The 27,462-nt window shown below is 42.7% G+C and overlaps 1 protein-coding gene across 3 annotated transcripts in view; it reads left to right on the top strand.

The window, feature by feature from the left end:
- Nucleotides 1-27,462, top strand: part of GABRR3 (gamma-aminobutyric acid type A receptor subunit rho3) — a 2,040,413-nt gene that overhangs the window by 671,896 nt on the left and 1,341,055 nt on the right. For all 3 annotated transcript variants that reach the window (XM_069639257.1, XM_069639256.1, XM_069639260.1), the window contains exon 4: nucleotides 11,171-11,394. In XM_069639257.1, coding sequence (XP_069495358.1) covers nucleotides 11,171-11,394 — 224 coding nt within the window. The remainder of the gene's footprint in view (nucleotides 1-11,170; nucleotides 11,395-27,462) is intronic.

Raw genomic sequence — 27,462 nt, 5'->3', positions numbered from 1 at the left:
CTCCACTCTCCATCAGGTTACCAGTACCGTTAAGGCAGCAGCTGCATCTCCAACTCCAATTACAGTGAGAACTATCCAGTTGCCCCTTCTCACCCCGCCTCATCTTTATTCACCAGCTGAGAACCAGAACAAAGCACAGATTAAACAACACGACTGACTGAGTCAAGATACAACACGACCTGTGATGGAATGTGATTGAATAGGAATCCTGCTGCTCACCTTATTGATCAAACCACCTTCCCACCGCCATCACAGCACCATTCAGAGACACAGGGGAGCACATATGCCAGCCCCGCATAGCATCACATGGCACTGCCATCCAGCAAAGGCGGCCACTGTGCTGCTCCCAGTTTACCATGAGCAACTGTCATCCTATGTCATCTATGGCTCCCGCAGCTGCCACAGCAGTGGCTCCAACCGCATATAGTACTGCTACAGTTAGCGTGGCTACCATAGCTGCTCGCCCCTTAGGCAGCCCCACAGAGGTAGTGTGGTGGTCATCTTGAAAATCATAATCCATTCTGAACTAATTCATGCTGCGAGGTGATAGAGGAGGCAATGGCAGTGATGATCTCCAATGCACAGTGAATTTCTCATATTTGAAATTAAATTCAAGGTCCTGGCAGAGGAGGTCACTAAGCAGGCTTCCTGGTTGTTTGGACACTTGCTGTCCTAAATAGCTGCCAAGAAACAAATCAGTCACTAGAACGCCATAATATTGATAATTGTGGGAATCCCCACTCACCCCATTCCACTGAAGAGGTGAAGAAGCAGCGCAATCATATGAAGTGCCATGTGTGGACTCTTGTGGCTCACCAACCATCACAAAGACTCCGAGGCTATCTTAAGGGCGCACGGTTCCACTGCTCATCCTCTGCCCCTGGAATATTCCTGTCCTCTACCTGGCAGGCATCCAGGAGATTTGGTAGCAAGTAGGTGGGGTATTGGACATCTCAAGCCAGAGGTAAGCGCATTTAAAATATGGTTTAATCCCCACTATTATAGAGACTGAACCAAATGTTGCTTCTTACAAAATGCCTTCTGGAGAACTATGTAGCAGTTGTGCATAACACTGCTCTAAGGTGAAATCACCCATATAACCAAATGCTGTGACCAATGTTTACCCATAACATACTGAGACATGTTTTGCCCAAATAAATCGTAGTAAGTCCCAGAGGGTACACTAAACCACATGGCAAGAAAGGTCTCCACAAATCCTACCAATATAAAAAACGTGCAATTACAGAAGCACGACTGTGGAAATACAGCAGAAGGGGGATTTAAATCGATAACTACAGCAAGTCATTTTGATGAAACCCTTTTGTTCTGCAGTCCCTAAGTGTTCGTTATGTTAGGCCTCCCTTTTGTAGTGTTCATAAACTAATGCCACATGAATTGGCATGTGAAACCACAACACAACTATGGCCTAACTTACACTTGCCACAAGTGTGGCTAGCACAAATAATGAATAGCTACATTGATCATATACACCATGATAGTCAGATCTGTGACATGAAAAGCAGAAATCTTAGGTCAAACGCCTAATTGCCAGACTAACAGGCGAGAGGTCTCCAAATGCCATGTGAGTTGGACACACCCAGGGACATGTATGTAGAACCACTAACTCTTTGCCATTTGCAGTCTCATCTGATGCTGCCACATCAAGTGATAGCTAAGTTGCTGATATGTCCCCACGAGCTGGCCCCAGGAATCCATATACCACCCGCAACCCACCTCCACACACCCAACCCCACTACTGGCTTCCACCACCACTGTCTCAACTTTCAGTGCCACCACTACGTTCACAGCCACCGTCATCACTGCCTCTTTCTCTGCCTCCATCTGACCTCTGCTGCAATTGCCACAGCAGATGGCCAAAGATTAAATTACAGCTGCACACCCTCAATGAAGCTGTCAGGATGGCCATGGCCACGTCTACAACCTTGCATGCCCCTCCTCCACTGCAAACCCCACTGGCAGATTCTGATGAGAAGCTCTGCCACCTGCAGCCTGGGAAGGTTCTGTCAGTTGATATTGTTGTTGCAGAGAATGAAGACAGCAGTGCCTAGAAACATTTATGGGGGCAAGATTCCTAAGATCATCCAAATAATTTTTTTAGGGTGAAGTCCAGAAATATGCAGATGATATAATTGGAGAAGATCTTTGAAGTGCTGATGGTGCAGGCACAGCACCACATTATGCAGCCACGGAGATCCTCCAAGAGCTGCAGGGGGCATTTCCACTTACTATCAACCCCATTCAGTACTTCGCAGGATGTGCACAATGGGGAACATTGGAGGAGAAGTTGGATCCACAAGAACAGCCTGCAAATCGGGCAGTGCAGAGATAACTTCTGGGAATACAGTACTAAGGCTGGAGAAGTACAAGTGCAAGGTAGAGGGTAGTACAAGATGAGGGGGAATAGGATGGTGACAACAACACTTCAGAAGCAGAGGATGAAGGAGGCCTGGAGTTCATGCACTCCGGTTTGACACTCCTCTCGTAGACCCATAATCTTGATCTGAAGAGACCCGCTAACCTGACTAGAAATTGCCCAAATGGATGGGTCTATTAAGTGAATCGCACGTTTTCCTTTGATAACAATACAAAGATACACTTTCTTGTTGATATGCACCCTCCTCTGTGACATTCAGGAGAGGAGGAAGTAAGCCTTCAGGAATTCATCATCATCATCCTCTACTGGTCGACCACCCCAACTGCCTGCTTTCCCCTGCAACTCCACCAGGGCAAGAAAATTGAGCACAAAGGCATTAGGTGGTGACATAGGGAAACTTGTGTTGCCCTTATCAGTGAGTGTGGATGATGTGTCCTTTGAGGGAGAGGTGGGTGTATGTTGTGGTTCGGAGGGGGACTGAGAGTTGGGAATATGTGATGAGTAGTTGTTTGCCATCAGGGTGGAGTTGGGTGTTGTTGGAGTTACGATAGTCGCGTTGTTGGGGATTGATGTTTTCAGAATAACATTTGATATAAGATTCACTTACACATGATGATGATGTACAAAGTTGTACTTACATTGAAAGCGGCAGGTTGGGGTGGCATCATGGTAACATTCTGGTTTGTCATGATGTAAAACATTAAGAGGTGGGGGTCTTATGGCGCTTTGAGGAAGTTGATGTTGGTGTGTGGGCAGCATACCATAGCTATTGTTATTAGCACATTGATTATAAAGGGAAATATCAAAGTCTGCTGTCTGGGGGTGAAAGTTATTCAAGGATTTGTTCAATGTTTGTTATTCTTGAAATATAATTCTGGGGAATTGGGGCAGGTACGAAATGGATATCGAATTAAGAGGAGATTTTCTCTGTTGACTCAGTTTTCAAAAAGGTTCACAGATGAAATGTAGTCTATACACAGATATGACAGCTATTCTTTGCCAGAGACTCAAATAGGATGCTTACTCTAGGATTCTTTAACCTAGTTTATATTCATCTAGAGAGTATTTGTATAATACTGATACAAATATTATTTATTATGGAGTAAGCATATTTGATTTTCATTTTTCTACCTATACATTTTACTTTTTTATTTACTGTGATATTATCCTTATATTTAATGTTGTCAAAATAAATTGGTAGTACCATTTTAATATGCAATTCTATTAATGTCAAATAAAATTTCTATTGCATGTTATGGATTATAGTAAATAGAGGACACATACGTATAATCAACAGAACAACATTATACAGAGAGGGTAAATATATGTGCACAACAATACACACCTAAATATGTATATGCATGAAAAAAGTACAAAGCATACAGTGAATATGAAGAAAAATAAGAAAAAGGAACAAACAGATGCCAATAATTCATCATGATAAAGAAGTTAATAATTAAATACTTCAACACATTTAAGTTCAAGGACAGTTTTCGATTTTGACTATAGAAAAATGAATTAAAAGAATGGTAAAACTGTGAGTTTTAATCATTTTAAAAGGCTCAAGATGCAACATGTGACCACGGAGAGTCCTATGCAGATATACTGAGTGTAAGCAGTGCACAAAAATATATGACATACTCTGCCACCAAAGTACTGTCAGGATATTCATCTAGAGCATTTGTTAAAGTTACACTCTTGTAGGCAGTGTGATGTAACGGAGAACACTCACAGTAAAATGTTAAATGTTAAATGTTAAAGGTATTTGTACCGCGCACCATCACCAACGTGATTGGTCCCCAGGTGCTCTGTCGGATCTGCAAATGATAAGGTAAGGTGGGGTGGGGTGGGGTGGGTTAGTAAGGTGAAGAGGGAGTAGGATAGTGAGAGGAGTGGTGTTCTGTTGGCAGCTTCAACTCGGTATACACCAGATGCTGAGCTTTGGTGCGGGTATTGGATCAGTGACAGGTCGCGTGCGCTGTTGGTCCAGCTTATGTGTTGTTGCTGTGTTGGGAAGTGCGTGCGGCTTGTTGTGTGAGAGATGGTTGTGTGAGTTTTTGAGTGAGATAAGTATGCAGAGTTTGAGCTTATATTGGTTAGTGGGTTACCTGACCTTTGGCATGTTGGCATTTGCAGTTCTGTCCCAGTGTGGCACCCGTTGACCCCCACAACTCTATCTGGATGCGGCGCGGGCCAATGTTTAGAATTCTATCTGGGTGTGGGCAAGCCAACAGTAACAGTCCCATCCAGATGCGGCGCAAGCTAGCGTCCAGAAATCTGTCCAGGTGTGGGCATGCTATCACTAGCAACCCTATCTGGATGCTATGCAGGCTGGTGTTCACAATTCCAAGTGTGGCACACGCCAACATTCAAGTTTCATCTGGGCGCGGGCTTGCTATCCTTCAATCATTCTCATCTAGATGCGACGCAGGCCAATGTCCACAACTCGAGGTGTGGCCTGTGCTAGTCTTCAGGTTTCGCAAAGGTGCGGGCATGCTAACGTTAAAAGTCCCATCTAGATGCGACACAGGCTAATATTCAGAAATCTATCTAGGTATGGGCATGTTGGCATTCAGGTTTTCACCTAGGTGCGGGCATGCAAACATTCATGGTCCTATCTAGATGCGATGCAGGCTAATATTCTCAATTCTATCTAAATGTAGGCATGCTAATATTCATAATTCTATCTGAGGGCGGGCATGCTAGCATTCAAAGTCCCCTCTAGATGTGACGCAGGCCAATGTCCACAATTCCATCAAGTGTGGCCATGCTAATATTCTCAGTTCTATCTAAATGCGTCTGCCGGTCTGGATATGGTGCGTCCGGTACGTGCGAGTAGGTGAGTCACTTGAGGGCTTTTGTCTGGGTCTAACGATGCAGTCTCTGGGGTCTTCATTTTGTGGCTATTTTCCATGGTATCTTATGCTCTGTCGAGTGGTTAGTTCTTTGGTTTGATTGTTTGTCCAGATTGAGAGTGGCCGGGATTGGAGTTATTTTCATCGTTGTTTTAATGTCTGTGTATTCTGGTGCGTCGCCATTGTGGTTACCCTGTGAAGAGCCATGATTTGAGGAGTTTCCTGAATGCTAGGTGGTTTGTTGTGTTCCGTATATTCTTAGGTAGGTCATTCCAGGTTTTGGGTGCCTGGTGGGAAAAAGACGATCCTCCAAGTTTTTTTCTGTTGTAGTGTTTTGGTTCCAGGCATATGTCGGTGCTTGATCTTAGTGTTCTTGTCGGTTGATGTAGGCGTAGTTTGTCACTTAGGAATTCTGCACCTTGTTTGTGTATTGCTCTGTGCGTGATGCACATGGACTTGAACTTTATTCGCTGTTTTAGTGGTAGTAAGTGTAGTATTTTTAGCGCGGGTGTGATGTGTTCTCTTCGGGGTAGCTTGAGGAGGAGTCTGGCTACTGCATTTTGTATGCGTTGCAGTCTTTTTAGAAGTCGTTCGGGCATGCCCAGTTATAGGCTGTTGGCATAGTCTACTCTGGACATGATCAGAGCGATGATGGTGTTTTGTTGGCGAACGACAGGAATGGTAGGATCCTTTTTGCTGCTCGCAGGAGGAAGAAACATTTCTTTATTACAGAGTTTACTTGTGGATCTAGAGTGAGATTGTTATCCATCAGGACCCCTAGGTTTTTTACAGTTGATGATGGTTCTGGTGTGGTGCCAAGCTCTCTTGGCCACGGGATGTAGTTTATGCCTCCTCCCTTTTTTGATACGATCATTATCTCTGTTTTGCCTGGGTTGATTTTGAGATGGTTGAGGTTCATCCAGTTGAATATGTCACGAAGGCAATTCTCTAGTGTGGTGTTTTCTTCTCGGGTATCTTGTATGTTGAAGATTATTTGAGTATCGTCGGTGTAGTTGCAGCATGTCAGGCCGTGTTTTTTGATGAGTTTGATTAGTAGGTACATGTAGATGTTGAATAGCAACAGTGAGAAGGATGAACCTTGTGGTACTCCGCATGTGGAGTCTCTGGGTTTTGATTTAAAAGGTTTCATCCATACTGTTTCTGTTCTGTTTGTTAGGAAGGATTTGATCCATAGTAGGGCAGTGTCTGTTATCCCTAGTCCTTCTAATCTCTTTATGAGGATGCTGTGGTTGACAGTGTCGAACACTGCAGACAGATCGAGGAGCATCAGGGCGGTACTGTTGTCCGAGTCTGTGTTTGTTTTTAGGTCGTCCCATATGGAGACGATAGTCTCCTCAAGTAGAAAGAAGAAATGCAGTTTAGGTGCACTTTAAAAGATTAATAGCTACAACTTAATTGAGAAATCTAAATATAACAGTAGAGAATGTCACATTCATTAGTTTGGAGAAATGTGAGCACTTAGCAACGTAAGTAGGCCTCATTCCGTGGTGGCGGGCAAAGCTATCGGACTGAAATGCCAAATCTTCGTGCATGAGACTATGTAGGAAAATTACAGCATGCATGTATTTAATGACCCTACATTGGCTTCAACTTCAGTCTAGCCATCAAATTATTATCCATACCTCAGGCATCAAAACATGTTATCCTTCTTTAAACTTTACTTGCCTTGCCCCATGACATATCCCCAGAAGTATCCTTAAACTGACCTTTGATGCTCTATATGCTAAAGCCCCGGTTGCTTTTTCTGAACTGTGCTCTTATGTCAATCACAGTAAAAATAATCATCTGCGCTTTCCGACTACCCACCTTTGATTTCCCCTCTTAAGCCTACCTCAACAATACCACTCACTCTACAATACTTCCACAATACCATGCCAGGCATATTCCAAGTCCTCTCATAAAAAACATCATGGTCCATATTACCAGATGTATACTTGCATCCAGGCATGATCCATGTGATTTCTACCATCAGGAAGTGGGTCTGTGGGGTACGCGCCCAACTCATGGAGGCCAGCTCATCATAGCCATTTTGCTGCATTTTTCAAAGCATTTTTAAGGGGGGATGTGGGGTTAGGGTATTTTTGAATTTCATTTTGGGTGTTGGCGAAGGAGTGAGGGTGTAGAAGGCAGGTAAGTGGGGGTTGCCCCCATAACTAATGCAGTGAAAAATGTGGGGAAACGACTGCAATGTGTTAGCCTCCTGTGAGTTGTACCAGTTCTGTCTGATGTACCCCTTGGGACGGAAGGGTGTTCCCTCGAACCTCCCTAAATGGCAAAGATCTTGAAGGGAGACGTGGCGTGGAAAAGTCAAGGCCATCTTGATTTAGATCAGCAGATGGTCTATTTTTGCATGCTTTTTGCAAAGTCTTCAGCTCTGTAACATCGACTACAGAGGTGGCCAAGCCTGGTCCTGAACCATATTTGCATGGACCACAGACCTGTGATCGAAGTGTACGAAAAGAAGTAGTAGAACTATGTTCCCTGCTAGCCTGCCCCCGCTCCCCTCAAAACATTTCGTCACGCCCCCTCCCACGTGCAAAACAAACCCCCCAAACAAACGTGATTGCTATTTAAGGCAACGCTCAGTGCAGTGCACTGAAGTGCAACTTTCAACTTCTTCCTACAATTTTATTTTAAAAACGAAATCATTCCAGAATGGTTTCTTTTTAAAGTAAAAATATATGAACGTTAAAAGTTAATTTGATAAAAAAGTAGATGAGCACCGCTCCCAACCGCTTCCGCCCACTGCTACAGACCCATGCAAATGGTGCTCGACCACACAGTGTACGGTCGTGGAATAGACCTCAATAAATTCCAGTATGTATAAATTAAGCAATCAGAGGCGGCTAGCCCATTAATGCGGTGTGTTCGGTGCCCCACCAAATAAATGTGCGTACACGTTTCATTTTCATTGATGCACCTCGCATCAATGCAAATTAAACGTGTGCAGCAGAGGCAGCAGATCGGTATGAGTCGGTGCTAGAGGTTGCTTGATTTGTTTCCTAGATTACGGCTGGCGGTGTTGTATTTCCAGTGGGGCAAGTGCTCTCAAGAGCCATCCCCACTGGGAATGCTCAGTGCAGTTTGAGCCCAGCGAGACATCAAAGGGTCTCCAAGCCATGTTCAAACTGATGCCTGGGAGCGTTAACATTAAAATGCCCCAAGGCAAGAGTGTACATTTCACCCTGCCCTCTATCTCTCATACAGGCTGGTGCTACAGTTTACTGACCCCACCTTAGCCCATTTTAGAGATTAGGTATAGGGAGTGGAGGAAAGTGATGCTGTCAGGATGCCACAAGCTGAGGGAGGCACTATGCCCTCCCTCAGCTCAAGACTGATGTGCTGTGCTATAAAGAGGCTCATGGAGGAACAGTCCAGCCCTGCAGCTGATGTCCATACGTTTTGGGAGGAGAACTGGACTATGTAATCTGTGATAAGGTAAACATCACCTGTCCGTGATACTTATTTCAAGTATTTAAGTTGACTACTGACTGAAAAAGTTTCAATTTTGTGACTGAGTCACACAGAGTCGCAGTCACGTAATTTGAATTATTTTGAGTCATTCAGCCTTTGTGAGATGTATTTGCAATGCGTCAGTGGACACATAGTTGTCAACATGATCCATTCCATTCTGTAGGTGCTTAACAGTCCTGTTTTATTTTTCCCTTACATTCCGGGACTTGTAGTTCCACTTTCCCGATTATAAAACTCAGACTACAGGAATGCAAAGAAAAAAACAGGACTGGATATGCACCTACAGATTGAAATGGGTCATGCTGGCAATTTTGGTGCACTGGTCTCACAACGGCTAATCGCACTTGGGGGATTCGTAACCCTCCTACTACGTGGGTACTCAATATGGTGTATACTAAAGTGCTTCAGCCTGTAATCACAACTATGAATACTCAGTACTCGTGTTTTAAAAAAATATATATATATATATTTAGAATTTTATCAAACTTATCACACACATGAACACTAAAATTCATCTTGAAGACAATATAATAAACAGTATAAAAAGACTCACAATCCACAGAAATACACAAATATATGTACAAAACGGCAATAATGGAGAAGATCACAAAATCCCAATGACAAATTGTTTTACAATCACTTCAATGTGTAACTTGGTGGACAATTCTATTGCAACATATAGCCTGACTTGCACAAGTTTCTGTCCAAACAACAAAAATATCTGGACATTCATCAGGGGCGTAGATAACTTCTTATGTGTGTTTTGTCTGAAGGGCAACATCTGGGTTTAAACTTCCTGGGGCCCTGGTCTTCCTATAGATTCTTGATAAGCTTGAACTTGATTATCCCATCTCTTGGTGCAACTGACGAATGTTGCTGAAACTGGCCTCCTTTACTAGGGGATGTCAGTCTTCCATCCGCTAACCTTCCATTCATAACAATGACCTGATTCAAGGTCTGGAAAATATTAACAAATCAGCCGCTGTCCTGGTGTCAAGAACCCCAATCTAATTTGGTAATTTGCCACAGTAATATAACGCTGGGATTTCCTCAATGGCTGAGTTCGATGTATCACTATGGCAGGGACCATAAATCAATATGGCAGGGACCATCAATCATTCCCTCAAATGAAGGCACCAAAAAATGGATCAGCAGTGGTCAAAACCACTCCCAACCAGTATGTCTGCCAATTTTCTGCTGAGCGGGACATGGTGCTGGTCCACATTATATCTTCAGTGACCGTTCCATGATTTACTTTTTAAAAGTAGGACTGCCAGTCTGGACTTCTTTTCAAAAAGCAGCGAGAACTGGCAGCACTGCTTTTAAAAGGTCACATTATGTGACTGTGAGAAATGCAATGTGCAATGTATTTACACCTCATTCATAGCCACATAAGTTAAACTTTAATGAGTCACATCGACTCCGACCCATACAAGCTCTAATTATGTGAGTGCGAGATGTACATGCTCTGCACAGTACAACCTCCAGAAAGCATTCCTGTAATCCCCTGCAAAGAAGGTCACATCATTTATGAGCTTCCTTTTTCGAAGGGGAATCACAGAAATTCTTCAACTGTCCACTTATTTTATGTTCCCAAAAAGGAGGCAGGACTCTGCTCTCAATGCAGGGTCCACTCGAACTTATGTAAGCTGTGTCATTAAGTGAGTGAAGGCCTGAAAGTAAATGTGAAATGATGGTTACTCCATTAATTATAGGGGTTTCCTGGCAAGTTTAACTAGTAGATGATGTGTGTGTGTGTATAAGCTTTCTGGCTGGCTAATAATTTGCCCTGTGGAGCAGCAGTGTCAGACTACAGAGCTGGTCTCTAGATGCTGTGGGGCTGCCTCACTGTAAGTGGGTATCATTACTGGCATTAATGCAAAAACCAAACATGAATATGTTCTTATATCAGAATACTGGCATATATAGGTGCCACCAGCATGGAAATATATCTGCACAGCCAGCGTGAAAATTATTTAAATATTGGCATGTAGACAGTGAAAGACATCATGAAAATGCGCCTGTGAACTTTTGGTCATGTGTTACCCTACAAACTGATTACAAACTGTCTGGCTTTTTACCCAAATCTTTACAGAAAGTGTGCTGTATAATGCATCATTTAATCCATTAGTTGAAGCATTTTCGAGGGCGGACAACACCCCCCAAAGTCCTTTGGTTCAGGCTCCGTCGGTACGCTTGGTTGCTCTTGCATATTTGTGGCAAATATTTACGCCCCTCCAATTAACAAATTCACCAGCGCCACTGCTAAGTATTTCTTGTTTAAAGACTTGTGTTTAGAATAGTCATCTTTAAAATTAAGTGTCTTAATATAAATTAGAGGGTAAAGTGGCATGCTCTTATTATTCTGTATACATTCATAAATGTGATCATTAAAATGCAACTTTGTTTTTCTTTTTGCACCAAGGATTTTACAATGACCTTATACCTCAGACATTATTGGAAGGATGAGAGACTTTCATTTCCTAGCACCAATAACAGAAGCATGACGTTTGATGGGCGACTAAAAAAAAAGATCTGGGTGCCCGATGTGTTTTTTGTCCACTCTAAGAGATCTTTTATCCATGATACAACTAAGGAGAATGTAATGCTGCGCGTGTATCCAGATGGAAATGTGCTGTTCAGCCTCAGGTAAGGATCCTGTTTCTCTATACCACATTTTGGGAAACATTAGATTGTTACTAGCTATATTGATATCAGGGCAAAAACACGTTTTAAAACAGGATGCTCATGCAAAAACCCAAACACACACACAAACACACACACACACACACACACCATCCAAACAAGTCTCCTTCCTTGAACATGTGTTTATCGTTTCATATCGCAGACAGGCGAATTTAACCCCAAAAGATGACAGTGAACAAATGATGCCTGCTAACAGGTTCTCCACTATATATATTTTTTTTATTGTATACGGTTTATATATGAAACGTTTACAATCAAAATACACAATGTCATCAAAGATCAGAAGTTCATAATACATCAATAATACAGATAAAATCATCAAAATAAATCAATCAATCAATTTCATATATCAATATATAAAGAGAAGAACACACTGCCTCAACACTCAATTCAAAACGTATACCTTCTAAACATTAACCAAACTTTATCATCATAAGCTGTATAAGTGAAGACTATGTAGAAAGGTTAAAGCTAGAGACCTAGATAAAAACTAGGAATCAATATACAGGCAGCAAAGGGAAGAAAACCTAAAAAAAGATAACTGCACGGAAAGAAGATTAGTCATTTCACCAAGGCTCCACAGAAGTAATGATAGATCAGCTTAAGAATTCACCATAACAATAGGGATATTTGAATATAACTATAAAGATTTAATAAAGCCTGCCACTGCCAATCCATCCCCGGTGTTACTAATTGACAGGCATCTAGCCCATACATATTAATCTTCCCCCAGAATTCCCCATTTGGCAAATTTCTCCCAAACACTTATTCTTTTCGCATTTAGCTCAGTACAGTCGAGGAAGAGATGGTAAATGGTTTCCACTACCCCTTTCTTTTGGCAGAATCTACACAGAATATTCATATCCTCTACCTGTTTCCTTCTCTTCATTATTTCTTTGGTTGGGAGAATGTTCCTCCTTAATTTAAGGAGAAGAGAGCGATAATAACGGTTCAGTAATTGTGTCATCATGAACGAAAGAAAGCCTCTTTTCTTATGCTTGTATTTTAAATGAGAAAGGGATGGGTAGCTATGAAATTTCTCAGTCGTGGATATCCAATCAGATTCATAGATAAGACTTTTAACCTTCTCTGGATTTCTTACAAGCATGTCCTCATCAGTGTACAAATCTAGAAGGGTTTAATGGCAGAAATCCCTAAACGTACACAGATACTTATTCCCTTTAAGGCTTTCTTGGGTAAAAACCAATTTCCCTAAGGTCTCATAGAGAGTTTTGCGGACAGGGGATAGGAGATTGCGAAAGAGAGCCATCATTCGCCACAGTGATCTTGCTTTCAAAGACACCATGCCCAATTCAAAACGAATTGCCGACATTGGGATATTGTTTGGAAGTTTCAAAACCCTTCTCCAAAACAACCCTTCGATGATTTCCCCAAAATTTTGTAGTTCCAAGAAGTGGAGCTCCATCCCATGAATCAATTTTGGGACTATTTTCCCTTCATAGAACTAGACTGCTGGTTTTAGAGAGAACCGTCCAAATTTTCAATCCAAATTTATTATCTGTACTAACAATGGGAGAGCCTTCTGGTTTAAGAAGTCTCGCAGCCCAGAGATTGATGGTTGTGCAAAGATTGGGAAACCTAGATAGAGAATTTTACGTAACCTTTCTATGGATTGTCTTTCTATATTCCAAACTAACTTTTTTTTTTCTTACCTTTCGAGATAGCCAGAATACGGTTCTTGTTGGGATTAATTTTTAACCCTTTAACTTTGGCAAATTCCACTAATTTGTTAATCAGTCACAATCCCAACCTGTTCTGATTAAAGAGGAGGAAATCGTCAGCATAAGTCAAATCAAATCAAATTCTTTAATGTGATATAGATTGAAAATAAATTCAAACTTTACACATATTTCATTTACAAACACAACATAAACATGAAGCCATATATATCAACATCAAATATTAAAACCGTTTCAAGAATCATAAGTTCATCAGTATACAATACATGTTAAATTTGAAATAAAATAAGATAAACAGATGACTAGGCAGTTATTATTCAGATCTAATTAAAGACCTCAGCCTAATTCAGTCATTTGCCAGACATTATAAAGTGCTATGAATAGGTGCATGTTGCAAGTGTTGGTACAGTAATGCCAGAACGACAGTTCATGGATGGCTAATAGATCATGCACAAATTCACCCAAAAAGTTTATAATCGGCTCCTTCATGGCCTGGCATTGCGTCAGAAGATGCCTAGCTGTTTCTGGGCACGATAAAGATTTACAAAGCCGACATGTCCGCTCATTAGCAGGAATATTATTCCAAGCTCCTCTATTGGTTAGAGTAGGCAACTGTTCCAATCGGAACAGAATGATAAATCGTCGGAGTCTTCTGGTAGGGCAGAGATATAAATAGGCCTGTGGTTTCATAAACTGATATGTTCGGTATTTCACAAAATTATATGACTTGAGACTACTCAAGTGGGAGAAATTTTCTAACCAATCCCAAATTTCTACTTTTTTCTCAAGTGCATTTAAAGTTTCATTAGATACACAAGCCCCTCTATGAGTCCAGCCAATGTCGGTAAAGAATTTACTCATATCTTTATAAAAAGGTGCGGTAGTATGTTTTTTAGTTAATTCCTGCTGAATAACCGACAATAAAGGATTTGAGGAACCACTTATCTTCAAATAAAACCCAGCTCTTTTTTTCAATATCAAAGCTTTCAATGAAGGAAGGCCCAATTCCAATCTTATCACAGCCATCGGTACCCCCGGGGGAAGTCCCAACATGCGTCTCCAGAACTTGCCCTCGATCACTTGAAGCCACTCTAAATCAACTGGTAACAGCGACTCAATGCCATATATAACCATAGGGACAAAGACTTGCATATAAAGATGGCGAGTCCCCCATAAGGTGAAACCACCCTGCTTGTTAGTAAAAGATGAAACTAATGAAATTACTTGTAATGCACGGGTGGTCCGCCCCTGTTTGCATAGTGTATAATCAACTAGTGGTTCTATTTCCACTCCTAAATATCGGTAAGAAGGGGCATAGAGGATAAGATTTTTATGTACCACCAAATTTACACGGGTTACCCTTTTCCTGGTAAATCTGAGTACTTTAGTTTTATCCAGATTAATGGACAAACCATTGGTCCTAGCATAGTCCCAAAGAATATGTGCCGAGCCCCTAAGGCCACCTATGGTGTTGTCTAGGACTACCAGATCATCAGCATAGGCCAAAACGGCACACAGTACATCCCCCAATTTTGGTGGGCAATTGTCCACATCTGTAAGAGCCGCGGGGATGTCATAGACATATAAGTTATAAATAAGAGGTGCTGTAACACAGCCCTGCTTAACCCCCCTATTTTGAGACACATTTCTAGTTGTATTACCCTCTTGATTAAGTCTAAGGCGCACCGAGGTGTCATGATGGAGTAATTTAAGATAGTATAATAGTCCTGATGGGCATCCCATTGTTTCCAACTTGGCCCAGAGCCGCTCACGAGGGATGGAATCAAAGGCGGCCTTAAAATCAATATAGAGGGCATACATCGGGGGCTGTCCTTTACTAAGCGCTCTAGTGCGTAATATGTCCATTACCAGTAAATTATGAGATGTAGAGAAATCCCGTCTAAAGCCGCATTGGAATCTGCTAAGTATATTGGCATTATCAACCCATTTTTGCAGCTCAGTTAGTAGTAAAGAGGCGAATAGTTTCCCTGTGATATCTAACATAGATAGAAGCCTATAGTTGTTAGGGTCTGAGCGCCTACCTTTTTTGAATACTGGAATAAGAATGGCAGTTTGCCAGGAACTGGGGATAGTTCCCTGGGCTAATATCTTATTAAAGAGTAAGGAGAATAACTCCGCCCAGAATACAGAATTATTTTTGATCACAATATTCGCTAGCCCATTAGGGCCAGGGGCTCGCGAAGACTTAAGGGAGGCAATTTTATTGAGAATTGCCTCCGAAGAGACATCAAAAGGGGGAATAGTCGGGGCCTTCTCCATAGGTATACTCCAGGACTCCTCTTCTTTCGTATTACGATTTAATACTCTACCCATGTATTCTCGTCAATTGGGTTGACCATAGGGCCTATAACTTTCCCTCTATTCTCATTGAGAAGTGCCCATATGCTACGTGAGTTCCTAGCACAAATCGTAGTTATGAGTCGCTGATCCCTGTTATTTCGCTCTATTCTCTTAATATTTTTGATCTCAGCTCTATATAGAGTTTTAGTGGTTCTTAATTTCTCGCGGTACTGGGTTTCAGAAAGATTCAAGGTTTTTAAGCCACGGATCACTCTTCTAAGCCCTCTCTTGGCATCTCTGATTTTTCTGTTAAAAGGGGGTAAAATACGTCCCGTTTTTAACATGTGGCCCTTTTTGGCTGAAGCATGGTAACCTGAAAAGCCCGATATCCAGTTTTCAATTTCGTTTATCGTCATATCGTGAAAATCATGAAGGCCCTGTATGGTGGTAAGTTTGAGAGCTTCAGAAGCCGCTCTAATGTTTTTCTCTGACCATATAATTCTGGTTCCTGAACAATTAGATTGTATATCTCCAATATGCGCTAGGGGAGTGAGCGGGATCGGTATAGATATTGAGCAATGCAGTGCAGCATGGTCACTCCATCCATTAGGCTTAACCCACATATCCCTTACTTTGGATTGCATCTCGGGGCTCATAAATATATAATCTAATGTACTAAGTGATGATCCCTTTGCCCAAGTATGCTTCCCAGGTCTGTCCCCAAAAGTGCGGCCATTAATCATCGCCAAGTCCCAGGTTTCGAACAATTGTAACCACCCAAGTCCTTCATTCTCCCTCTTACTATGGGTCATCAGGGACTTCGCACTAAGACCTGGATTGGTGGGTATAAGAGTGTCGTCAGACATGTGGCAATTAAAATCCCCCACAACAATGATAGCAACGTTGCTAGTTCTTAATGTCCAGGTAGACAGTAAATCCTGTATGGCCTCATGTAAGGTGTCCCTTACTACTGCTCCGGGAGGGTTATACAGATTAATTAGTAGAAATCTGCTACTACCATTTTCAGTAGGATATTCTACTTCCACCGCCAATAACTGGTCTTCAGCCTTACACTGTATTTTCCGGGACTTCATAGTGTTGGTAACCCCCGTCAGCAGGCCACCAAAAGGGCGGCCCTTACAGCCTCGTTTCGCAGGTGATTGATATATAACAAAACCATCTAACACTAAAGAGTCTAATGACCAAGTTTCCTGCAGACAAATATAGCTGTGTTGCGACAGGAAGGCAGAAGAACCATCTGTCTTCAAAAGATGTGAAAAACCTCTACAGTTCCATAAGAGTAATGATAGATATCAATGATTTTGCAACAGCTGGGGTAAGGAATCTAACAAGGACTTGAGTGCTAGTTGTACTTCTACCAATAAAGGACTGTCTCCTACTCCTGTATTGCACTCATTAATAGAAGATGATATCCCAACAGGTTCCTCAGAGACAACTGAGAGATCCTTCTCTTGCGGGTCCACATCAATATCAATATCCACCGCTCTCAGTTCTTCTTTATAATTTCTCAATAATTGCACAATATTAAAAAAAGAACAATGTAGGGCAGATACATTAGGATTAGGACCCGACAGAGGTTCGATAAAAAGAAAATCATCAGATTTTAAAATACGAAGTTGTGGAATGTGGTGTAGCCGAGTTAATAGCTCAGAGCGTGCCAACCAGGAGTTCTTGTTCCTAGGATACAGATTCTTAATGAAGCATATGCGATTAGTCTTGATTTCAGGCACTAGCTTCTGCTGTTCCAAGAGGGCATGCTCAGTCTGGTCCTCCGAGGACCGTGTTTCCGGAGCAGGCTCAAGGAGGGAGGGCGAGCTTACTTCACAGACAGGCCCCAAGTCCTCTAATGCAGTTTCCTCTAGGTCCATGCCCTGGGACTTATCTTCAGGGATTAACCAATCTGTAAGCGGACCTTTTTTTGTTACTGCTCGCAGGGCGGCTCTCGTCTGTCTTTTCCTGGCTTTTTTTGAGCGAGTTTCAAATATAGGTCCTGACCCTGCCGTAGGAGATGGGGCATGAGTTATGGCTGACTTATTTTTAAGGGCCTTTCTGGCCATTCTACGTTGTTTACGCGTGAGGGGGGGTTGGGGACGATGTTCCAAATCTTGTTCCTCTGCCTCTGTGGGAGTATCTTCAATTAGGATATTGCACCATTTCCCTCACCTTCTCGTCAGCTTGTTCTTCCATCTCCTCGGCTATTAGGAGAGCGTCCGATAGATTAACTTCTGTTTCTTCTCGCAGAATATCCTTCGAGTTTAATGTCGTGGAGATTGAATTGGTATTAGATAGGATACGTCCCGTCATCTGTAGCAGTATCTTCAAAGCAAATTGGAGGGAGGCTACAGACGTTTGGAGCTCTGCTAACTGTGTAGCATTGGATTGGAAACCAGTGCTCTCAACCGTCTCGTGGTCCGGCTCGTCCTCCATTGAGGCCATTGCAAGGTTCGGGGAGAGGGATAGACGTTCCCCACTTCCAACTATATTATGTCCCCCTGAATCAATATTCGTGTTATTTTCTTTCAGGGGCGAAGAGACTTTAGATGTTATCTGTGGCGTGTGTGTCTGCATCCCTCTCTGTATCGTCAAACACAGATCCAAAAGAGAACTATTGTCAATGTCATCAAAGTTAGAAGAATTTAGTGAGGTGCCTCCTAAATTTGCCAGTTCAGTCGTCTCCTCAATTGTAGTTGAATTGGTCTCAGGGGGGGGGTTTACAGGGAAAAACTCCGTAATAGCTCCCTGTACCACAGGTAAGGCATATTTCAAGTTTTTCTTAGCTTTGCCTCCCTTTCTGTGGGTCTCCTTTGGCTCTTTTGTAGCAGGGGTCCTGTTTTTCCGTAAATTATAGATCGAATGCTGCGCTCTTTTTCCCCGCTGCATCGCTGCGTTTTTCTCACTCTTTCAGACGGCTACGTGCAAGCCGGCTGAAAGCGCACTGCCCAGTCAGATTACAGCCAAAAAGGGGAAAGAGCTGCTATCACCTGGTCCAATCCTGCAGTACAGGGGGGGGGGAGGATTTATCCAACATAACCCCCAACCCTCCAATAAGGGGAAGACCGTTAGCAGTAAGTACCGGGTCAAAGGCCGTAGCCTGCAGTCCCCGACTTGTGAACCTCTTTTGGCTTCTTATTCAGGGCATAGAGAAGGGTACTTGTGGATTTGCACACTAAATATCAATCCCCCAGCGCACCCCAACAGGCTCGTAAGTGGAGGATACCGTCGTACAGACACCTCTGGAGCCCAACAAGGAGGCTGAACGGGAAGGAGAAACAATAATCCTCTATTTGATAAAAATCAAATAGAACCAGTGATTTTAAGCTACTCCCTCCCCTTCCGCTCTTTGGTGCCCACTTCAGCGTAGAGCTGCGCTTACCGCAGCTTACTGCTGCAGTGCTGTGACTGTAGATACTGCTGTTCTTTAAGGGAGCCAAATGCACCAGATGAGCCGTGAGAGGAAATGGGACTGTAAGGAAATGGGAGGAGATAGAAGGAAATATAGGGGGCTGGAGGCCGTTAAGTGGAGCTGAGTTGCGGCAGAACTTTTCAGGGGCAGGGGTGAAGGCATACAGGTCACTAGTATTATCAGTGCCTTTACGGATTGACTTATGGTACCTCAGACAAAGGCAGACAGGGCATATGGTGGTGTGCTACTACCACCCCTTGCCGTGCCTCGTCTCACCTCGCTTCTTTCGCCTCCTTTGCCGCTGAGGGAAAGTGCTTCCTGGTGGCCAGCTCAGTGCAGTGGGTAGCGGTGCCACTGCGATTTAAGCACTCCAATGCGGGCTCCTGGGAAAGCTGCTTTCGCTTCCACAAAGTATGCTTAGCCTCCTCCTCCGCTCCGTGTCCGCGTCCTCCTCTGCTAGAGGAAAGGACCCAATGTGTACGTCAAGCCGCACCAACGTTTGCCGACACTGATTGACAACACAGCGTGAGCAGTGGCCGCTTCCGACGTATCCGACATCTAGAACAATTGTTTTTCAGCATAAGACAACCACGATATCTTTATATCCCCTAGCTTTCGCTTACAAGACACGCCTCTTCTAGATATTCTCCTGCGTCCGCTACATAGAGGTTGAAAAGGCAGGGAGCCAAGGAGCAACCCTGCCTTACTCCTACAAAAGTGTTAATCAGTCTAGACAGATTTACCTCCAGATTCAAGCAGACATGTATCCCTGAGTTTTCATACATGGCCATTATTAATTTAAGCAGGCCATCAGGGATACCCCAGTGTGCAAGTATGGCCCAGAGCGGTGATTGAATAACAGAATCGAATTCAGTAGATACATTGATGGAAGCAACATAGAGATTTCCACCAAATTTCCCCCATGCTGAGTCTTGGAGGGCTCTCATGACAAAACCATTGAGATTTGTAGAGTGCCCTACTCTAAACCTAGTCTGATATCGTTTTAGGGTTTGAGACTTTTCCATCCATTCTTTAACATGTGATAGTAAGTATGACGCAAATAATTTACAATCCGCGTCAATTAAGGCTATAGGCCTGTAATTCTTTGCCGCATTACGATCGCCTTGTTTGAAAATAGGTATAATGTGGGCTGTTTGCCAATTAGAGGTAATAATACTACTTTCTACAATGCTTTTAAAGTGCATTGTGAGTATTTGCGCCCAAGCTATCGGCATAGCTTTAATTGTGTTATTGGTCAAGCCAGTAGGACCTGCAGCCCGCAAATTCTTTGACAACTTAAAAAAATATATATATCGCTGTATTCTATCCTAGGTTCCCAACGTGTCCTTACCATGGAATCTCCTCCTAACATTCCTTGGTAGACATTCTGTCGATTTGCATAGAGCTCAGAAAAGAAGAGCACCCATTTTTCCTCAGATACTCCAATAAATTGGCCTGTGATGCATGGGATGTCATGGCAACTAATGAGTTCCAAAAAGCCCTTACATCTCTTTTTACCAAAACACCCAGCATCATTTGTGCGTCTTTTTGCAAGAGATACAGAGGTTTTTATATTTCTCCTTGTTTTTTTAGACATAGACAGCTTCTCTAAATTGCTTCTATTCGAATTGCGTATCCGTCTGAAGCATAAAAGATTTTTCTTTAGCAACACACTCATCATAAGTGTGCATATGCTTTTTTTTTATAGACCCCCTTTTTTTAACATATTTTGGGCCCTTCCAAACAGATTGCTCAGAAAGTTGTCAAACTCGGGTGCATTAAACACTTGTTGTTTCCAAAGGTAAGAAGTAGTGGCCAAGAAGTCTAATAATTCACTGTTTTTCTATATTAGCCAGACGCCATCTAATGCCTCTCCCTTGTCCTAAAGTTTGTAAAATGTATTCCACCACCTTTAAGTATTCTATTGACACGGAGGGAAAAGTCCACCTTAAAAGTACCGTGGCCACTCCATATGTTGGGGTTTACCTCAATGCCAAGTGTCAAATTGGCCAAGTCTTCATCAATGAAGATATAGTCAATCGTAGATGTACGCACACCTCTCTGCCACGTAGGTGGAGTTGGCAGAGTCAAATCTAACATTCCATTCAGGCAAATCAGCCCCACAGATTCTAGAGATAGCCTCCACAATGTACCCCAGTACATTTTCTGGGACTGATGAGATACTTCTATCATTTCTTCACCAAGGTCTCTATAGGCTTCATCAGGCAAAATAGAACAGTCAGAATTAAGATCTCCTGCAAAAAACACTTTACCATGTTTAGTTGTAGATCTCCAATCTGATATTATTACTACAATATTTTCTAAACATTCCTGAAGAGGTGCCAGTCCTAAATGCCAATAAAAATTGATCAATAAGATCTCTAACCGGCCATCTCCAGATGTCCCTTTAACTGCCAATATCCCCACCGGGAGATCGCTAATCACTGATGTTGACAGACCCAATGTTGTTCTGAAGGCAATAATGAGTCTTGCCGATGATCTGCCTCTCTTATAGGGCTTCGCAAGCTGTGAAACTATTTTGTAAACCATCTACAAATGGTTCACCCAGGAGCCATGATTCCTGAAGGAAAATACAGTTGTTAACCTTAAGCATATTTGCTACTTCGATATTTGTAAATAGATGCTGATTGCCCCTAGTATTGCAAGCGATACACTTCAAATAGACAGTTTGCGGTTGCTCAGTAGCATAGAGAAAATTCTCTGTGCATTCTTCAATACCACAGGGCAGAGGTAATTTGACCCCAATCTTGCATTTCTCTAAATTGACCTCTAGGGGGATGCCTCCGTTGTTCCTGCATATTTCTTTGTGGTCGAAAGACCATTGTCAAGTTGCCATTATATTCAGCATTCTTGTTTCCTTTATTTAGGGTCTGATTTAACTTCAGGACCTTTATTTCAAAACCCAACTCTCTCAGCCTCTCACTTTCTCCCTTTACCAAATTTAAAACCACCCATGATTTGAAAATGATACTACTCCTATCGCTACGGGTTTTATCTGGGAAACAAATCCGGTCTAGATCACATGTAAACAACAAAAATAGAGAGGGTAGTTGTGAGAACATTTTCAGTGCATTGCCTCGGTTCAGGCAGATGGACAAGTCCTATTTCCAGAGGCTCGTTATCTGAATAGCATCTAGATGTTCCACCTTAGTTTGTAGTTTCACGGAAAACCCTTCATCCTTCCCCTTTGGTTCACACGTGTCCTGGTCTTGATGTTCCAGGCCTCTAGCCCCTCTAAGTATAGTATCTCTCCCCAAATTATTTGGCCCCAATGGTTTTCTATCTTGAGACCCGAAAGTATTAGAGTTGAAATCTCCCTTCCCTGGTCTAGCTAACGGCTTTGGAACATTTAATTCTCCCAGAAAGTGAGGCTCGACTTTATCTTCCCCCCTAAATGGGATATTAGCTCTTGATTTTGCTTCTGTGGCACTTCACATCTGTACATATGTCAACGATTTAGTGTTAGGGACACAAACCCCTATGTTTGGCACTATATCCTTCTTAGATTCTACAGAAGTGTGAGTATCTTGAATACACAGCTCTTGTAATAGGCGTCTCACTGTCACAATATTAACTAATCTAGGGCTATTAGACTCAGGAACCAGAGGTTTTGTCAGCAGCCCAATTGCATCAAACACCTGAACTAGGGGGTTCTGTATTTTAGCTCTTCCAGAAATGTGTATTACCTCATCATTACTAGTGGAGTATATGGTGCCCCCTACTCTATTGACTATTTGACTTCTTATTTCCTCCACTGCATCTAAATGTGGTGCCATCACTGGGCCTGGAACCAGTGCCTCTGGAACCAGAAGTTGATCTGTTTGATTTCCTGAGTCAACCCTTACGGGGCATATATCTATATCTTTCTCAATATTCACGGGGCATAAGGTGGTATTTGTAGCAAAAAAAAAATTCAGTGGCCAAAGATTTCACACAGCCCCTCACGGCCGCCCTTACTACAGTGCTCATTACTTCTTGTTTCTTAAGAGTGATTTCTCCACCATTGCGAGTGTTCCTCAGTTTGCATTGCAGAGTTTTGGGTATAGTCACATTTATTAAATATTTTGATGTTAAAGAATTGCGTTTTTTAGCTTCCTTTTCATTTTTTGTTTTCTTAATCTGCCGCACGTTTCTTTTACATAACAAGATCTTTCTTTTACAAGGCAAATCATCTTTTGTTAAATCAATAATTAAACTGTCTTTAATTGTTTCAGCAATCGCCATTTGAGTAGGAACCCTCTCATCATTTACAATTGCCCGAAATTGTACCCCAGTATTGACATCACAATTGGGATCCCATAAAGCGGATTTTGGTTTAGGGGATTCTTGTCCCGTCTCCTCTCGACCCTTACTATGTTCATGGATTTCCCCAATTGATGGGGCCCGACCATAGAGTATGCCTGTCTGCATAACTTAGTTGATATAGGTGGGTTAAGAGAAGTTATGTGACCAATGTTGACATTAGAAGATGATTCCACCTACCTCAACCGTTTCACTAAATCCTACAGGCCTTCAAGGGCCTCTAACCTACTATATATTTCTGTGAGAAGTTCAGTGTGAGTTTTAACCTCTGCCCATATATTATCATACAAATTAACAAATCAGCTTAAAACCACATTGAGTGCAGAGACCGTAGGTTGAGTCAATCAAATCCTTTCATCAGCCTCTCTTAATGTATGACGTAAGGGAGCATCCTCAACTTTATCTTTTGCTAATTCTGGTAGAAGTCCTCTTTCTCTCAACCGATTTTGTTTCTCAGTATACTCATCAATAAAATTGGTGAGTTCAGAGGGAGAACCCATATATGAGGCGTTGCATGTCTGTTGGATCACACTATTAGGTTGACTATGTATATGGGCCATTACTATCTGCCATCGCCTGGTCTGCACATTCAATTATGCTCAGATCATCAATATAATTTTGTATTGTATCATTTACCTCCAGCTCTTTAGCAACATCAACTAATAAAGAATGATCTAATGTGGCTTGAGAAATAGCCACAATAGATGGTTTTATCTCGGTACTAGTGGCCGTTCTTTTGCCAAAAGAAATTGAGGTCTTTTTACCTGCAATCGGCTCCCTAACCTATTCTTAACTGGGTGTTTATATGGGGTTTTACCTGAGTGTCCGACCATTGGGGTTTTAAACTATTTTTCCCTACATCTTGATGTCTCTTTGTTTAATCCTAAATCAAGATCTTTCTTATCAGGTAATGGTTTCAGCTTTTTTACCGATGGAGAGAGTTTTAGAGGTGGTTTACTGAAAAAAGCCCCAATATTAGTATCATAGCTATAATTGTTAATGTTTCCCATGATACTATTAGTATCTTGTGTGATATCTTTCACAGTCACCTCAGAATCCTTGCCCTCAATGATTTCCTGAATAGGCCCCATTATACTATCCTTATGTATAGCCAGAGTCTCCAGAGTATGTGTAATAGAGACTATGGGCCTCATTACGGGTCCGGTGGTAACCACGGTGGTAAAACCGCCTGGTTACCGCCGGACTCGTATTACCATTCCGCCTCCGTGATTCCCGGAATTACCGGGGCATTACAACCCCGGTTTTCTGGGAATCACGGAGGCAGAATGGTGTTAATCCCCATTCCCATTGAGTCCTATGGGACTCGATGGGAATGGGGATCATGGAAACAGAAACACCAGCAGCATCTCGTAATGCTGCCCATGTTTCCTCGGCCGCCTGCAGGCGGGCGGTGTTAAACCCGCCAGGTCAGACCTGGCGGGAACATCACCTCCCGCCTGCAGGAGTCGGGATCAGGCGATCCGGAAACAACAGTGGCGGCGGGTTTACCGCCACCGTTATTTCCGGACCGCCTGAGTTATAATGAGGCCCTAAGTCTTTTTCACTTTCACCAACCAAGGTATTAGCTAAGGGTAGAATTACTATTTCCCCCACGTTTTGAGCCAATGTAGATGCCAGGCTATCCTCCTGGTCATTAATAGATACATCAGTGCAGAGATACAGCTATTGCCCATGGACCCTTCCTGTGGCTTTATTAAGTCTTTTCCCACATTCCCTCGAGGGTGGCCATCTTCCAGTTTATGCACTTGGGCTACAATTAGCCCAATAGTAGTTCCTAGAACCTCAATAGCACTACTGAGTGCCACAGAGCCTTCCTCTATTAATACCTTCTGGTCAGGGATTTTATTTTTCTTTATACTTGTCCGAAATGTTATCATTAATGGTCATTTCCATAGAAATATTTATCCGGGTGCTATTACCTTTTACCTCATGTACCCCCAATTGGCTCCTAAGGCCTGTACGTACCATGGTACAGAGGGAGATAGATTCCTTATCTATTTAAATGTAGGGGTAGTGACAGCCAACTCCACCTGTACTGAGCCCAAGAAAATGTGTCCGAACAAGCCGTACCTCAATAACTAAATGAGCTACCAAGGAGACTACCAGACCGGATGGGCAGTGAGTTGGCTGGATATAACCTTAATAGGAAAGAAAGGGGAGAAAAGCACCCAAAAAAGAACCCGTAATATTCTGATCCACTGGATAAATTCCAGTGTTTGTTACCAGAATAAAGTTATGATATGATATGATATTTTATTTGTATTGCGCTCGTACACAAGTGTTTCAGAGCGCAACAAGGCAAGGGAGGGGAAACGGGAGAAACAAAACACCGATCTTACTAGGCCCAGTGACATTGAGAACGTGCAAGTGCATGGGAAAGGGAAAGGGGAAAAGTGCATGGAAGGGGAGAGTGGAAAGTGCAGAGCAGAGGAGAACAGATAAATAATAATAAATACAAATAAATAGATAATGAAGCTATAACAGAGGGAGTGCGGTCAGCAAGTGGCAAGAGCTGTATTTATGGCAGCAGAACTGGGTAAGTCTGATAAGTACATAAAAGAAGAAAAATGGGGCGTGGGGGGCTGTGGGGGTTACACAGTGCGAGGGGTGGCCATGAGGCAGTGCAGAAGGGTGACAGCGTGAGCTGGCAGCTGGGCACGGGGGACATAGTGTGGCCAGGTGCACAGTGCCAAGAGAGCGGCTCAGCAGGGCAGAGGGGGAGCAAAGGCAGATGCAAAGAGGAAGGTCTTGAGGTGCTTCCGGAACCGGAGATGGTTCTTCTAAAGTTTTAGAGTGGCAGGGAGGCTATTCCAGAGGGAGGCCCCAGCCGAAGAGAGAGATCTCCCCTCAGCTCGTTTCTTTGAAAAGCGACTGACCCTGAGGGAGTTAGAGGTAGACGAGCGAAGGGTTCGAGAGGGGAGGTATTTGCGGAGGGATAGCTGAAGGTACTTTGGGCCCAGGCCCCAGAAAGCCTTGTGGACAATGCAGAGGGTTTTAAATGTAATCCTTGCAACCACTGGGAGCCAATGGAGAGATTTCAGAGCTGGAGAGATACGATTCGAGGCTTGAGGCCAAGGACAAGTCTCGCAGTCCTGTTCTGCGTTAGTTGAAGAGGGTGAAGAGTAGAGGCAGGTAACTTTAGAAAAAGGCTATTACAATAGTCCAACCTAGAGAGAACCAGAGCTTGGGAGACAGTGCGCTTCTGGGGGAAGGAGAGGAAAGAAGAGAGTTTGAGAATTAAAGTGCAATGTGCCAAACACAGAAGTAAAAATATCCAGTATACGTTAAAATTGTTAAAATGAGGCAGTGTTCATCTAAAAGACAATATATTAAAAACTCCAATAAAAATACATCTGAAACAATTGTAGTAAAGTAGGCGTGCGTTCATCCGTTAAAAAAATGATGTTACAATTATACAAAAGAGCAAGAATGTTTCCATATACTCATCAAAAAAAAAATACAACCAATATATCCCATGGAGCAACAATAAATAATGGTAACAAAGAGCTAAAACTTCTAGAGGGGAGGATGTATCCAATAAAATATTATACTCCTGTTAAGAAAAACCACAATACGACGAAATAATAAACACTATAGGGCATCCGGAGCCGGCCAGGCCAGTAGGCAGGCAAAGATAATGTAAATCACAGCTCCCGTAGAGAGCGAGTTTAAAGATCTGTTCAACCGCTGTAAATTAAGATGTCAAGAGGAGAGGAAACCTCGCAGCCACTAGTAAAGTTTATTACCGTAAATTGTATTAGCCTACTGTATCAGAGTACTGTTTCTGCTAAATTAGAAGCAACACCTTATGCTCTCAAATCGTGTCAGTGCACAGGGCAAGGAACTCCCGACAGCTTAGGGGGCCGCCAGAGTCCGTCTCTCCCCCCTCACCCTGTAACAAACCGCACTGGGACTGTCTTAGCGGTTTAACAATAGTTTCAATTAATAAGTAGTAGCTAATTTAGCACTGATACAATCGGAAGGCTCCAAAGTTCCTGAATCCTTAGCGTGGTCACCAATGTGTCACAATGAGAACAATATGAAGGTTTGAAAAGACTTTTCAGGGTTTGGGAGTGGTGGTTAGCGTCCTGCCAAACAGCCTAACAGCAATCACATGCCCTTGACTCCACTGCACACTTAACGCTGACAGGGGTGCTGATGTACTGAATTTAAACAGAAGCTTCCTGGAAGGGTGTGATCCTAACCCTTAAGGATACAGGTACAGCAATATGTCTAGTTTAG

Source organism: Ambystoma mexicanum, chromosome 7q (assembly GCF_040938575.1).
Source record: "Ambystoma mexicanum isolate Mex_15411 chromosome 7q, UKY_AmexF1_1, whole genome shotgun sequence".
Classification (NCBI taxonomy): Eukaryota; Metazoa; Chordata; class Amphibia; order Caudata; family Ambystomatidae; genus Ambystoma; species Ambystoma mexicanum.
The sequence above is the reverse complement of the archived record's forward strand: the minus strand, read 5'-3'. Positions and strand labels throughout refer to the sequence as shown.